The sequence below is a fragment of the Heliangelus exortis genome, chromosome 1 (assembly GCF_036169615.1).
Source record: "Heliangelus exortis chromosome 1, bHelExo1.hap1, whole genome shotgun sequence".
Lineage (NCBI taxonomy): Eukaryota > Metazoa > Chordata > Aves > Apodiformes > Trochilidae > Heliangelus > Heliangelus exortis.
The window spans coordinates 135,505,502-135,520,964 of NC_092422.1; the positions used below are offsets into that span (position 1 = coordinate 135,505,502).

General features: G+C 44.3%; 1 protein-coding gene across 1 annotated transcript in view; it reads left to right on the top strand.

Annotated features, from left to right (window-relative positions):
• Positions 1-15,463, top strand: part of NINJ2 (ninjurin 2) — a 46,077-nt gene that overhangs the window by 29,841 nt on the left and 773 nt on the right. The window contains exon 2 of the mRNA XM_071768548.1: positions 14,929-15,160. Coding sequence (XP_071624649.1) covers positions 14,929-15,160 — 232 coding nt within the window. The remainder of the gene's footprint in view (positions 1-14,928; positions 15,161-15,463) is intronic.

Consider the following 15,463-nt stretch of genomic DNA (forward strand, 5'->3'; position numbering starts at 1 on the left):
TCCCTGTTGTATTCATGTAACACTCTTCCCCCAGATGACAGCTTTGTTGTCATGAAGAATACCTAAGTGAAGTCAGAGGAAGCTGTTTCTTAGGCATTGTTTTGGTTATCAGAGCCAACAGCTTCTGTTGAACTGGGCTCTGATTTTCTTGATTTATTTCTACAGCCTAATTAAATGCATCTTTCTTAATTAATTACACTCAAGAAGATTGCCTCAAATGCACCTAAGCCCAGGCTGACTTGTAGAAATGCTGAAAATGTTCCAAATCCTGCCAAAGCCAACAGGAGTTACTCATTGATGCCCTTAGACAGAAACCCCCACCCCATAAGTGGCCACTGAAAGCCTGCTCCTATTTCCCCCAGGGAGATGAGTGGAATCCCTCTTCCCCACAGTTTTCAATGGAAACACAGTTGGCCATTGAGCCAGATACATTCCAAACAGGTCCCTGGCTAGAGATGGCTGCAGCCATTCCACAACCATTTGCTTAAATGTTGCTTTGGCTTTCCTGATGCAAAGCACTTCCTGTGACACTTCAGATATATCAGTGTAATGAGCCTCAGAGTTTATTTCCATCCAACTTCTTTCAAGTGACTAGAAAGGCCCCAGAAGGTATAATTTTTGGAAAGCAGTATTTTGCTGCACTATTGCCTGGAATGGCTGCCTAAGAAAAATACTGTGGCTGCAATGTTCCCACTGGTTATACTAGAAGTTCCAGCCCTGTTAGGCTTCAAAGGAACAGCACTTAGCTTAATGGTTGGGAGAGACCACTATTAATTTTGAAGTGGAGGATTTATAAATCAGTTATTGCTTCCTTGAGTCTGAGGCAGAACACTGGACATGATGGGTAACAGCAACAAGGTCCAACGTGCCCTGCTGCTCTGATTAGAGATGAACCCATTCAGGACACCTTGTCTCCACCACCAGGCAGGAACCAGCAATCTGATCTTCCTCCTCCCCCCCACACACCTGATGCTTGCAGAGCTCTCTCAGAAGCACGACTTCAGCCACATGAGCTTCCTTGGTAGACTGTCAGTGCTTACTAACTCATTTCGACCACCTAGAAAGCCCTCAACACTTTTGGAAACACCAAACCTCATTCTCTAGGATGCCAAAATGGTCCAATTTTGAGATACAGACCCTTCAGCTTTGTTGTCTAGGTCTTGGGGTAGAAAGTGACGGTGTGTGTTCCTTCTCCAATGGGATCCGAGACCAGCAGACCTTCACCATTTAAGGATATACAAGAATGCACCCTTCAGAACATGATTGCACTAAATTATTGTTTTAAAAACTGAGACAGGAGAATTAAATCTATGCTTGCTTGCAGTCTGAGGGCTATCAACAAGTGGGGTTGCACAGGATTTAGGTCAATGCCTGTTTCTTTTCAAAAAGAGTATCACCTTCAGTACTGATTTTACATAAAACAGCCACAGCAACAGCTGTATGAGGCACTGAGACCAAAGTGTAATATTTCTCCAAGCTCTACTGCTGTGTCCTTCCTGTGGTGCAAGGAAGAGAAAATTTAAGACTTCAGGAGGCTACTACTGACACGCAGGTTATGTAGTGTTAAAGCAGGAGAGACAGTTTTAACTGAAAAGAAATTTTGTTGGAAGAATGTCTCTGGTGTTTACTATTCACTTTTTGAAAGAATACAATCTAGCACTACAGCAGCCACTAAAAATATATCAAATTTAGGAGCCAGTTTTACATGCATGACCAACTGCTGAAGAATTAGAAAACCAAGGTCTTGTGTATTAATTTGACACAGCATAAAGGCACAAAATGAGCTCTAAAATAGGTGATAAATAGAGGAGAAAGGAGGGAGGGAGAGCTCTACAGTTGCTGCATATTTCTTTTACTGTGTGGATTCCTACAGTACTGTATCTTATTTAAGATATATCAGGCATCTTCAAGGCCCAAACAATTATGTTTTCTGAACTATTTCCCTTTAGACTTCAATCCCTGCTTTGAATCCGTTCAGAGAAATTTCCGAATGATACAGCGCTCTTCTACAATACCCAGGACTCTCCAGGATGCATATAACCCCTTGGAGTAATCATTGTATCTAAATTAATAATCCACAAGGGAAAAAATGCTAGCCTGTCATCAGAGGTATAGGCTAACCAATTGCCCTCCAAGAATTCTTGTTACCATCTTAACGATCTGGTGCAACCCTTTGCATTTGAGACTGAGCACCACCTGCTGGTTATCTCCTCTAGTTCGGGTATTTCACCTGCTAGTAAACCTGAGAGCAGACCCTACATCTGAGGCACACAGACTGACGTACATGATACATCTGGGTCCTGTAACATGGGACCTGAAATTTCGAACATGAGCTTCTGAACTCAGCAAGACGAGAAGGTGGAGGCAGCTGTGATGCCACAGCTGGAGCAGCCACCCAAGGGAGACAAAACTCTGCAGCTGCCTAACAGGAGGGGCTGAGGGCAACAGCTCTCCCCAATGCATCCACTGCCCTATTTGGTCTCTGAGACCAACACAAGAAACCCACAAAGAAAAAGCAAACCCAGTAGAGGTCCTTTTGTATTTGTTTGAATCCCTAATTCTGACTTTCCTGAAACTTACGATTTTGCCTTAATCTCTCCAGCATCCCCTTGTTATGAAATACAAGTTGCTCATTTTCTCACCTAGTTCTTCCATTGTGCCAGTGATCTGGTGATGTCAGCTTGACATTAACTTAATCCAGTTTGCCAAGAGGAAAAGGCCTGTTACCTATTATTATGAAAAAATGCCAGTCCTGGCACTTACATTCTGCCACTTTGATCCTGTAAAGGATCCTAACAGAGATGTTTTCAGGACCACACTGTTGGAGTATAATTTAATGTGGTGAACTTCAGCTGAGATAGCCAAAGTTAACTTAAACTTGCAGTTAATTCATTGGAAGTTATACAGGAAAGTTCCAGTACCATTTTTCAGAAAAGGGAGATGTTACTGGGCACCACCCATTTCACTTCTTAGCTCTGCCCAACAGGAATTCACCATTTATGCTTAACATACTGATGTATTAAAGGACATTTCTATAGCACACTATATCACTGCCCTGAATTTAGTCTGGCTAGCTGTTACAGAAGCATCAAGCTACTCTGAAGGATGGAAAAAACAAAACAAAAAACCAACAAAAACAAAACCCAGAAAACCAACCTCATCCCATGAATCCTTCTGTCAACATAGCAAGCTATAAACCCAAACAGGATGACCCCACCCTTGAAATTCCTCCAGGAAGAAAAGGGAAAGCCAAACCTAATATTTCTAATTACCAAGGAAAACCTTCCATTCTCTAATCACCTTAAACCTCCTCCCTGAGCTTTACTGTAGATCCTAAGGCAGGGCCCTGGCCCAGCTTTCAATTAAATTATTAATAGGAACAATAGAGTCAAAGTTTCCCAACACAGATGGCTCAAGTTGTTAAACTCATATAAAGCAACATGACATCAGATACACCGATTTCAGATTTTCCTCCTGTACCCAAGGTTTTGTAAGGACATTGTGTTGGATATTTCCTTTGTTCCAAACATAGGAAGGGCCCCTTTGGTGACCTGATTAGCTGTGTCCCTGGGCTCTCTAGTGGCAACACCTTGCCTGGAAATGCCAGGTGCCCTACAAGACCTGAGCCTCTGCAGCAGCTTAATTACAGAGTTTGGACCCTCTGTGTGGCAGTATTTGAGATCTCATCGAGTCTGTGTGGTTTGGAAAAATCTGCACCAGGGGAAAAAAAGAAAAAAATGCCTCTTGACATCTTTCTGTTGCCCTTTATTCCTTCACTCTCTCCCACTGTCACAGGATGCTGAAGCAGCTGCCTCCAGGGACTTGCATGGGCTCTGAGAGCATCACACCAAGCCCACTGCTGCTGCCTTTCCACACAGGCACTTGCAATGTGGGCTGGCACAGCAGCTTAGGTGGGGAGCTGGATCTTGCACAGGGCTGGTTCCTTCCAGAATAAAGTTCCACAAACACTAATTGCATCAGATGGCATAGCCAGTTAGCTTGATTGCTTCCAGTTTTCTGCATACAGAATCTAAGTCACATAATCCAGTAAAAAAGGCAAGGCTGGGACACATTTCCTGGCATGGGAGGACTGCTGCCCAATTGCCCTGAGCCAGCTCTTGCTCCTTTCCTTGGCCATCAGAAGTCTCTAGAAGAAGGGGAAGAGCACATGCCACAGGGCTATGCAGGGAAATGAGAGTAACTCAGCAAGCAGCAGGGAGAAGGCTCTTCAGGGGACTTTAAGACAACCATAAGGTTTATACATACCAGGTAGTCCACAGAAGCTGCTGGGAGGGAAAGCAAGACATGGAAAGATATTTTATTTTAAAAGATATTGTCTCACACAACAATTTATCCAATTAAGGAATTACTTTTTTTATATATATATATTAATTGTTCTGGTAACTTCAGTTTTACAGACTAGAGGAGCTTTTTAAAATTTTTTTGCCTTTTGATGCAAGATGATTCCACCTCAAGTTTCTAGTTGCTTCAGATTTCTGTCAGATACGGCAAAAACCAACAGGTTTTGGCACAAAATGCATGCTGACCCCATCTGGATTTTCCTGTTGGTTCAGATTCATGTAACCTCAATTAGCAGCAGCAAGACTGCAGAGAAGCCTGAGCATTTCCTCTGAAATATCAGCCCCAAAACAATGTCTGCACACACACATGCCCCAAAGACACAAAATGTGCCAAGGAAAGAGGACAGTTGGGAGGGATTATTTAGTTCTAACATGGTCAAGGACTCAGCAAGCTGCAAGATGAAGGAAGGTGATGCTGGATCTGCCAGGAAACTAGATCAGGTTCTGGGTAACTTCTGTTTCAGGCTGCCTGTGTGCTCCTAAGCAGCTTTATTTTTATTTGTCCTAACAAGGTACCCACATGTGAGGACATGGTCTGGACACCATTTGAATCACAAAATAATAGCATCTCTTCCTTGTGGGACATATCCCTTCCTTCTGCAGTTGAGGCATCTCCTTCATGACTTGAATTACAGTGCCATTTTCCAGAAGATGAGTGAAGAGCCATTGTATTCAGTACCTTACCTGCTCACAAGCTTCAGAATGACAAAAGATTAACTTTAGCAGCTTAGAAGGGAATACCTCTAGGCTTTTCTAAGGTGTTTCACAGCATGTTTAACTCTGCCTTAAAACTCTGAACTTGCAAATGTTTCTCAGCAGAGTGGCCAATCATTTCAAAGATATATATATATATATATATATATATAAAATCAAAACGTGTCTTACATGTAGGAGCTTATTATCCTTAGCTGCCTTTTGAGGATGTGTAAGAAGTAGACATATCCAACTGTTCATAGAATAACAGATGAAAAATAGCTGCTTTCTCTTACCTGCAGTTCTAATCCATTGCAAGAACCTTCTTGATTCAATCTTGCTTCACACTGACCCTTTTTGAAGCAATGCATGCCTAAACAATTTTTTAATGTTTTGTCACTCAAAGGAGAAATGAAATTTCCTAATCCAGTTGATACACACTGAATTAAGAAGCTTGAATATACACTTTGAAGATCTGGCGTAGCAAGCGCAGGAGAAAGAAACATCCCATATGGGGCAGGCTAGGAAACACCAATGTTTTTATCTTACAATATAAGAAGAGTGCTTTTAGACACTGGTAGCCATCCATAACTGCTGTCAGTGTAAGCCTTCTAGTGAAAGCAAGAGACAAAGTCAGAACATCTGTTTCATTCTTTATGCTGTTATAGTTCACTGACTTGCAATGACTTGTTAGAACGTGGGTTATGGTTACATATGTAAATATTCTGCACAAACTAATAATCAATCCTTGTAAAATCCAGTTAAAGCTTGAGGAATCTTCCACCTTTTTATCTCGAGTACAGTTAGAATAAGAGGCTCTGACTAAGACCAGACCTCCATTGTGGTAGTTACAGTACACACACACAAAGGGGGGCATTTTCTTGTGCTGGAAAGCTGTTAACATGAGGATTTAAATAGTTTTATCCCCATTTTTACAAAGAATCCAAGACTGGAATTAAGCAACAGCTCAGAGCCAAGCTCAGACCTCTCCAACCCCTAGAAGTGTCTCTATGCCCATAGTCCCATTCTTGTCCTTTTTTAGTCCCAGCAGCAGCAAAACCCTCTCGAGTGTAGCTAAATGCCTTGCCATCATCGATCCAAGAACAGGGGCAATACCCTCAGTCAGACAACAACCAAACCACAAGCAGAGATGCTAATGTATTCAGCCCCACACAAAGCAACCCTGAGCCCACAAGCAAACAAACAAACAGGGCAGTGCTCCAGCCAGGCTTGGGGAGATGCTGAGGAGGGGCTGAGCGGAATGCAGAGGTGCTCCCACCCACGCTGCCGAGAACACGGCCCAGATCCTTTCCAGCGTGGCACCTCGCACCCTCTCCAGGTTACCCATCGGCTGGCAAGGCAGCAGCAGCTTTCTTTGGCACAGCAGGCTCCCAAGAAAGAGGCAGCCCCGCCAGCCAGAGCTTAATGGAAGGGCATTAACACTAATTGAATCTGAACAGCCATAGCCATGCATCACTTTGCATTTTCTCATGTTAAAACGCAACAGCCATTTGTTAGAGCGCTCCTAATGTGTTTAAAATCTTTCCAGTGACAGCTGATGATGTTTCTAAGCCTGACATTCCCAAGCAGGTTAGCACAGACCTGAGAGACAAAGTCTGCTCTGGCAGACTTCCCTTCCCTGAAGCCCATTGCTGACTACAAGTATCTGCCCCTGCAACCTCAGTTACCACCTCACCAGATTCTGTATCCAATACCTAGTTTGGCCAGCCTTGAAAAAAAAAAAACAAAACAGAACATACAAACAATTTGGATTAAGGGTTTACAGAAGTCTGTATCAGCAACAGCACCTGATTTTTTTTTTTTTTTTAACCTCTCCTGATGGCATGAGGCCAAATGCTCAGCTGCAACCTGACAGCTCAGAGTGTGCCAGTTCTGAACAAAATCAGCAGATTCAGCTTTTTTAGATCCAGTGATTGGCTCAATTTCCTGGCAGAGGAGGAAGCTAACCCTGGCAGTTTCTGAAGAAAGAGAATACTATGCATCCAGTTGGGAGCAAATCAGCCAGGTCTGTTTGGAGATGCTGGTGAGCATTGCAATAAGAAACAGACACTGACCCAGATGGGACAAAGATATTGTGAATGTTAGTACACATGAAACAGGAAAAAAGTCTTTCTGGATGAAAGGCTTTATAAATAATAGAGGGACCAAACCCCCCAAGTCCCACTCTTTATGGGTGTGATTTCACCAGTTCTGCCTCAGCTGCAACCCTCAGTCAGGTCCTTGCCTCTTCCCACCCAGACTCTCAGAGCTTGCTTTCTGTGGAGAGCCCTGAGCACTGATAGGGTGACCAGGGGCACACAGATGTCAAAATTTGCAGATTAACCTAAACTCCAGTGCCCTAGAGCGAGATTTATCTGGGCAACACCGCAAGGTGTAAAGCTCTCAGGAATAAGAAAGATCACCTACCTAATTTCATCAGCTCCAGTGACATCCCTGCCTGATGAATTCAGTCCATGTATATTATATATAAAACACACGCACTTATTGCACTTCAACAGTAGAACTTGGGCATCTCTCTCCCTAGATATGACTCATGTGAGCATTCTCATTATTTTACAGATGGGGAAACTAAGACTCAGGGGCAGCAAGAAGGGTGTCCTAAGACACACAGTAAATGTCAAATTAATCTTGGGTTTCCTCACATGAAAAGCAACATCAAACCAGGGTTGGGGTGGTTATGTATGCAGAGTTGCAGGTCACTGAGTGAACAGAGCACGAGGGACTACTGCTAAAATATCCTTTTTTTTTTTACCCTACACATCTGCAACAAACTGCAGTCAAAGAGGAGTTGGACCTTTGGTCTGATCCAGTACTGCTGTTACTCTCTTCCCTCACTTTTAGAAATGAGCCTGACCCCTCACCACTGGATGAAAATACCCCTTAGACTTGGAAGCAATCCAAATTTAGGACCTTGCTTTAGGAATTTTTGTATTAAAATTATGTATATGAACATAATCACTCTTTGGATCTGGCAGTAACCTTCAATGAGGCCCAGCTTTTCTTAATATTTTGGCCCATAAGCCATCCAGCTTGGGGATTTATCCGTCTTAATGTGTTTAGCTTTGTAAGCACAATGCAGTAGTTACTGTTGTGCCTCCCGGCTGCTCTTCCATTTTTTATAAACTCATTTTCTCTGCTAACCTACTTTTAATGTTTTGAGTTTGGTGTTGTTTTTTTTTTTTTGAAAGGCTGTTTTTAGTCTTCGTTTGCCTTTTCCTTCCCTCCATTCCCCCCCCCCCCCCCCCTTTTTTTTTTTTTTCTTTTTCTTTCCCCAAAATACCGAGATAAAACTGCTTTGGGTGCTAAACACTAGTGACTTGAATAGGCTCCAGCTTCTATATCCCAGCTTTGGAAATAATTGTTCCTACTAATCCTTTTGAGTGCACTCCCAATTCCATACAATCAAAGAGCTGTCCCCCACCACCACACATACACACCCAATTGCTCCTGTCCAACAATCAGAGATCACGCATCAGCACATTCTAATTGCTGGCGCCAAGCAGTTTCTGAGCCCCCAAACCAACCAACTGCTTCTGAGCAACGAATGGAGATTCCTCCACCACTGTCACTGCCCTTCCCACCTTGTCCTCATCCCAGATACCTGGAAAAGAAAAAAATATCATCTATTCCAACTAAGCCCTGCAGCCTGCCAGTCAATTCCTGGATCCCTTCAGTTCAATGTCATAAATAAACTCAAGAAGGTAGTTTAATACAGATTTGGTTAGACAGTTATTTGAGCAATACATAATTTATGTTGCCCTGTAGCACACGAAACCATGAGTGGCATCTGGGAGTGAATGGATTCAAGAAACTTGCCACACAGCAGCAGAAGGTGTATAAGGGGGAGCCAAAAAAGGTTGGGGAGAAGAGGGAGACAGCAACCCAAGGAAGGGGGTGCATGAAGGAAAAGATGAGATTGATAGCAGGAAGAAAAGTGAAAGACAGACAAGTTGAAAGGCACAGGGTGAGAAAAGAATGGAAAAGAAGAGAGTAGAAAAAAAAGGATGAAAAGAGAGAAGATGAGCTTAACAGAAGATGCAGACTGTGGCAGAGAGGGTCTGAAGGATGAATAAGAGACAAGAAGCAGCATGGAAAGGGAGAAACAGTGAGCAGAATATGCACACTGGATGTGACAAGCAGGGCTCTGCAGGCTGCGAGTGCAGCAGCCAGGGAGCAGGATCCGAGCACCACTCAGCCAGAGGGCAACGGTGAGGAGAGGCACCACAGCTCTCCTGGGGCTCTGCTATCTCAGAACTCGCCCTCCTCTGCTCCTCTCCCTCTTGCCAGCCACCGCCCACCTTCCCTACCCACTTCCAACCCTTCCCACTCTCCGTGGCTCTGGGTTTTGCTGTGAGCCCGCAGCTCCTGCATGGCCTCATTTCAGGGAGCTGCAGTGAGAATACGAGGCCAGCACTGCTGCTGGGGAAGTGAGAGAAGCTCTGCTGGCAGCCCTACCCAGCTCCACTGCCATCCCTTTTAGCAGCAGTGGTGTCCTACTTAGCCACCCCCTCACCCAAGGGTGAGGGTCCTGAGTGCTGCACCACGGTGACATCTCTACCCAGGGCCGGTCACAGAGTTTGCTCGTGGGCGTGAGGTGAGACACAGGAGGTGAATAAAGCAAGTGGGGAGAGTGGGAGTTCAGTGACATTGGAGAACATGAATAGCACTTAGCAAGCACACAGGATCTGTGCCTGCTGTTTGCCTAGGCCTCAACTTATGGAGAGGTGCCTGCCCTCACCTCCTGGAAGTTACTTTTTAGTTGGAGAACTCTCATCCAAACAGTTGGTGCCAGGGAGCCCTCTGTTACACTGAGCAGCTGCCTGTCACAGAAGTGGAGGAACACCTCAGAGAAAGATCTTCATCAGGACCACCAGTCCCACACATGGGGATAGCCTGAGATGCCAAGAAAGAATCCCTAATTTATTTTCTGGGATTTATCCAATATGAATTGAAGGCAACACAACCACTTGGCTCTGAACAGAACCCCTAGAAAGCAGAACACATGGCTATATTAAAGGAAAAAAACCAAACCAAAACAAACAGGCAAAAGTGGACTAGCTGACAGTCTCCACAGAGGCCAAAGAGGGGGACCAGCCCTGAACACTTAGCTTCCCATTTGCCTACAGCACCCACGACAAGGTTTATGATTACTTTTGTTCATGGAACACAGCCAAGATGCTTACTGTTGTGTGGAGAAAAACAGACCTTGCCTTGCAGAGTTTGCAACACCCCTGGTATTGACCAAAGAGTGTCCCTTCTCTGGCACTCCTGAGCCTCTGCACAAACCTGCTTCCCCCTCTGTCAAGGGATTCTGCTCATGACTGCTGCTCCTAGCACCACCACTATCTATGCCCAGGCATGGCATGCAGGCCAAAAAAGATGAAAATTGGCTCCTTTCACACCAAATCAAGTGTCTGGGAGCTGCAGGGAGTGAGCTTCTCTAGAAGAGTTGAGAAGCTACTGTGCACTTAAAAGTAGAAGTATTGATTGAGGGCAGAGCCTTTGGTCTCTCTATTTTCTGCCCGGAGAAAGGGAACCATGCTCCTCCCCTACCTTGCAAGATGATGACTTGCAGCATGCTTTAACCTTCATCAATTGATGTTTGCGAAGTACTTCTAAAGCTGCCAGCTGGAAAATCCCGTGAAAATATACCCCAGATTTTTCCCTGGTGCCCAATGCTGTGCCTGTGTGTTTATCAGCCCAAATCCCCATAGTGGTTGCCTCTGAACCAACACCTCCAAGTGCACAGCCTGCATTCATGTCTCTGTTTTCTTTGGCATCCTCCAGCACTTCCCTTGGAAGTAGTGGCCAACAATATAGTTTCTCCTCAGATATCCCCCTCTGTCCCATGAAGAGGATTATCATTCTCATACTTCAGAGCCTTATGCTGTCCCACTGCTTCTTTCAGTCTGTTCTGCCCTGGGGATAGGGTCACAGAACCCAAAAAGCACACAGATTTGCAATCAGATCTGCTCTGCATTTTTCTTTTTCCCTGCCTTGAAAAGCACAACAAGAAAAACTGTAGTATTTGTATGAATTGTCCAAGTATCTTCAAGAAAGGTCTATACTCCCCTTGGCCCAAAATCTCTGAGCTTTGGGAAGAAATATTTAGGTGAAACTCCTCCAAAAGTTTTTAGAAGAAAGTAGTTGTAAAATGTCTTGTAAAAATAAATGCAAAAAAAAAAAACAACAAAAAACAAACAAAAAAAACCCAAAAAACAAAAAACCCAACCAACCAACCAAAAAAAAAAAAAAAAAAAACCCGAAGAATTTCCCTTGGAAACTAATTTCAGTGGAAATTTTTCAGGTTGCTTCAGTGAGCTGCGGAGCTCAGCATGCCCTCTGGTGCCAGAGCCAGGTTTCACAGGCCTTGGGACTTCACAACTCCCGACAGCAGAAACAGAGATCAAATTTACAAGAAAAAAAAACCGAAACAAAACCAAACAGAAAACACAACAAACTACACGTGACACTTGTGATGATACTTATCCTTTTTCTGTAAAAATTCACACAAAATAGCACACAAAATTAACAATAGAAGCAAGTTAAATATTTGTGGGGATGTGTGCTTTGAGTAAGAATAAAGCCTCTGACTTGCAACAGAGAAGACTGGTGCTTCACTCAGCCACTGCAGTGATCCATATCACTGTGCCACGTGTACACAAAAGGAAGCAGAAAGGGAATTTGCCTGAGATCAGACTGAAGCCAAGTCTTTGCAGGGAAAGATGCTGCCTCATATGGCTCTGCAACAACGCTTGCAAGATGAACTCAGTGTCTGACTGCCAGATCCAGGTTTCCTCTCTTTGATGCACGATGGAGAAGGGAAGACAGGGATCTGCACTCTCAGAAGGAGAGCACTTCCAGAAGCGTCTAGAAAGACACCAGCTCTAGACTGATGACATAAATCACTTTGATGAGCCTTCAGGTATGTCCCTGGGACTTGACTGAGGCCTCTATCTGCCAAAAGGGAATAATTTAATCTCCCCAGTGATCCCACATAACCCCCCACAGCTGCCTGGGCAATCCTGCTGCAGGAAAACCTAAGTTGCTTGTGAACCTCCTGAGCCGCAGCAGTTTACAGGACAGAACTTGAAGACAAAGCCTGATGAAAGCTATGGCACCAGGCATCCCACACAAAGCCATCCTCCTGCATTAATTTTAATGCCAGGTCTTTGAAGACTCCCCGTTTGCTTAAGCCCCTTGTTAGTTGATGTTTGAGACTTGCTGTCACAGCTGCTGGACTAAACAGAATATTCTAGTCAAGACAAATCCTTTGAACTGCATTTCTCTACATTCAGTGGACTCCTGCGTCAGAGTTGACTGGCTACTTGCCTGACTGAAAGCTTGGTCTCCAGCTTTCATCATTCAGTAACCATTTAGCCACCTTTGTGGATTTACTACACCTGGGCTGACAGAACTTTGAAACAGAAATCACAGTTTCTGATTGCTCAGAGCAAGGGTTTCCCAGATCCAGTGAGTCCACATCAGAGAGCAGTGGCCATCCCTGGCTGTGCTAGAATGTCCCAGACAAGGGAAGGTGCCACTGCTCTCATCCAGAAAAGCGCACGAGAAACCTCTCAGTTTTCCTGGCCTGATCATCTGGGACCCAGAGTTCAGTACATTAACACTCCCCCTTCTCACACTCCAGGTAAAAAAGTGTGGGGAAAGCTCAAAAGGAAGACACATTTTCATTCAACAAGAGGCCCCGACTTTATTTGGATCCACATAAGCAACTGGGAGCAGATGTCTCAGCCTCCTTGTACCAGTCACTCATTCAACAAAAGCTGCCTTGTTTGTACAGCACCCTCATTCTCACACCCTTAACTCATCATCACACAGATAAACTATCAGTGCCCAGCCTTGTGACACTGCAGGAGGAGGGCTGGCTCTTCAGGAATATGAAGAAAACACATGTAGGGAGTCAAATCTCAAACCTTGCACCACTTGGAACGGGTACCACTATGTTGTGACAGGATTTTTTTGTAAGCCAACTGACAGAGGGCAGTACCTTAATACAGGGGCTTTAATATGTGTTCCCAGGATCAGATCTTTTGTTGGCATCCTTTCCATGAGATACTTCTATTCCTCCCCAGACAGTAATATGTAAGAAGTTCTGAACCCTTACACATTGCCTCAGAGTCCTTACTGGCTCTCTACTTTATCTCTTTCCAGTATCTTTTACTTTCCATGGCAAAAAAATACAAACTTGCAAAGTGCCCTCTTGACCACAATAACTTTCACTGTTGGAAACAGTAAATTAGAAACAGTAAGGAATTACACGCTTTAAACTATCAAAACAAACAGATTAATAAAAAATTCCTCAAAAGCACTTTCCTACCTTAAGCTAGCCCCTTCTTAGGGATCACGGTTCACTGACAGTTCAAACTGGGAACAGTCCTTCCATCCTTCCTGCCTTCTTTTTGCTTTGCAACTTTCTCACATGAGGGTGATTACTGGCTCAGGCCACAACCTTCTTCTGTATTTCAGCCCATGGCAGTATCAGACACAAAACCATGTGCAGCACTCTCCCAGAGGCACTGGTTTTGCTTGCACTCCCAGTCTGGCACAGAAAGAGCCACAGATACACAAAGACACCAGATACAGCCCAATAAAGCACATGACCATAACCCTTCTTAAATTTCATGCCCAAAGAATGGAGAAAGATTACATTTTCAACCTTTTCTGGTAAAAAAAAAAAAAAAAAAAAAAAAAAAAAAAAAAAAAAAGGCAAAATTGGACTTACCATCTTACATAGGCACCGTCCTACTTCCAGCAGGCACCTGGAAAAATCTCTGCCACCACTCTGAACAAAAGAGGTCACCCAAGGCTCCCACCTGGTTCTTATCTCCAGATTTAAAGGGTTACCCATCAGTGCTGAGGGCAAGGCTGCTGGTATTCACTACAGTTGGCAGGACATGGATTACCCAGAACTGAAGCCTCCCTGCTACACAGAAGTGTTGTTTGTCTTTCTTTTTAGAAAGAAGAACATACCTTGCTGCAAATATATCCAGTCTTTTGTAATTGTTGCCTTTGGTTGTGGTTTATTACCAGCTAAGGACAATCTAGGTGACTTGAAAATCATCCCCTTTCTGTTTTTTTTTTTTGTCATTTGGGTCAAGACAGGTAACAGGAGATCTCACTTAACAAGAAAGATGGAAAAGGTGGGTGGCTAAAAGCAGCCAAATGACCTCCAGCTTGTAATTAGGTTAAGGGCAAGCAGGTGACTTATTCCTTGTAAGTACCTGTTTCTTTGCACCATCAAAAAAGTTTTTCTGAATTAAAATTAGGTATTTCTTGCCTCAGTGGGTTTCAGTGCCTCATGTTTTGAAGAAATATTGCCCCTGGCTTCAGAACCAAAAAAGTGGATTGTCCCATCTGCTCTATCATCTCATCTAAGACAGTAGCCAGCAAAAAGTGTTCAGAGGGGATATAAAGCCTGACAACTGGCAGCCTTTGAGCACCCAAACCAAAGAGAAGATCTCTCTCTAATCTCCTTCCCAAGTTTGAAGCTTGATTATCCCCTGAAGGAAGAGAATTTAATATTTCTTGCAAAATCCTTGGCTCTGGGTACTCTACATTATTGTAACTTCAGTCAGGTTTGTTTTCCACAAAAATACCCAGTATTTTTTTAACTTTGCCGAGCTCCTGATCACTGCAAATCTCTGTGCTTATTAATATGATGTGGTGACTCAATGGAAAACGAGCACTCTCAACACAGTTGAAACACACAACTCTTGACTCCTTCCCAGGCTTTCTAGGCAAACCCTGTGGGGAGGCAGCAGCCCATTTGACACGGATGGGTCTGTCAGCTTTGCAATTGTGCCAGTTCATGTGGTTTCTTCTGTCTCCCCAGGATGTGGATTCTCAGCCTCGGTACAGCGGGCCCATGAACATCAACCACTATGCGACGAAGAAGAGCGTGGCGGAGAGCATGCTGGACGTGGCTCTGTTCATGGCCAACGTCACACAGCTCAAAGCTGTGCTGGAGCAGGGCCCTTCCTTCCAGTACTACACCATACTCGTCGTGCTCATCAGCGTCTCTCTCTTCTTCCAGGTGGTGATTGGGATTCTTCTCATCATAACTGGTAAGGTGGCTGCTGAGGTGTGTGCACCCTTGCAGGGTGCTACTGTGGTAGGGAACCCCATGGTTTGGCAAGCACGGGGGTGGAAAGAAGAATCCTCTTCCCCTGAAGAGGATTCCAACCTTCCCAGGGCTACAGGAGGGCCAGCCTGGCGTGGGCACTGGGAAGATTCTGTGTTACTGCTTTTCAGAGCGGGGAGTAGGTTGTTTATTTCTCTTGGACAACAGCTCCGAACACAACTCTTCCTTCACTTCTCCACTGCTGAATCCTTGTTGTAGGGAGAGAGATGGGGTTTGGCACTCTTGC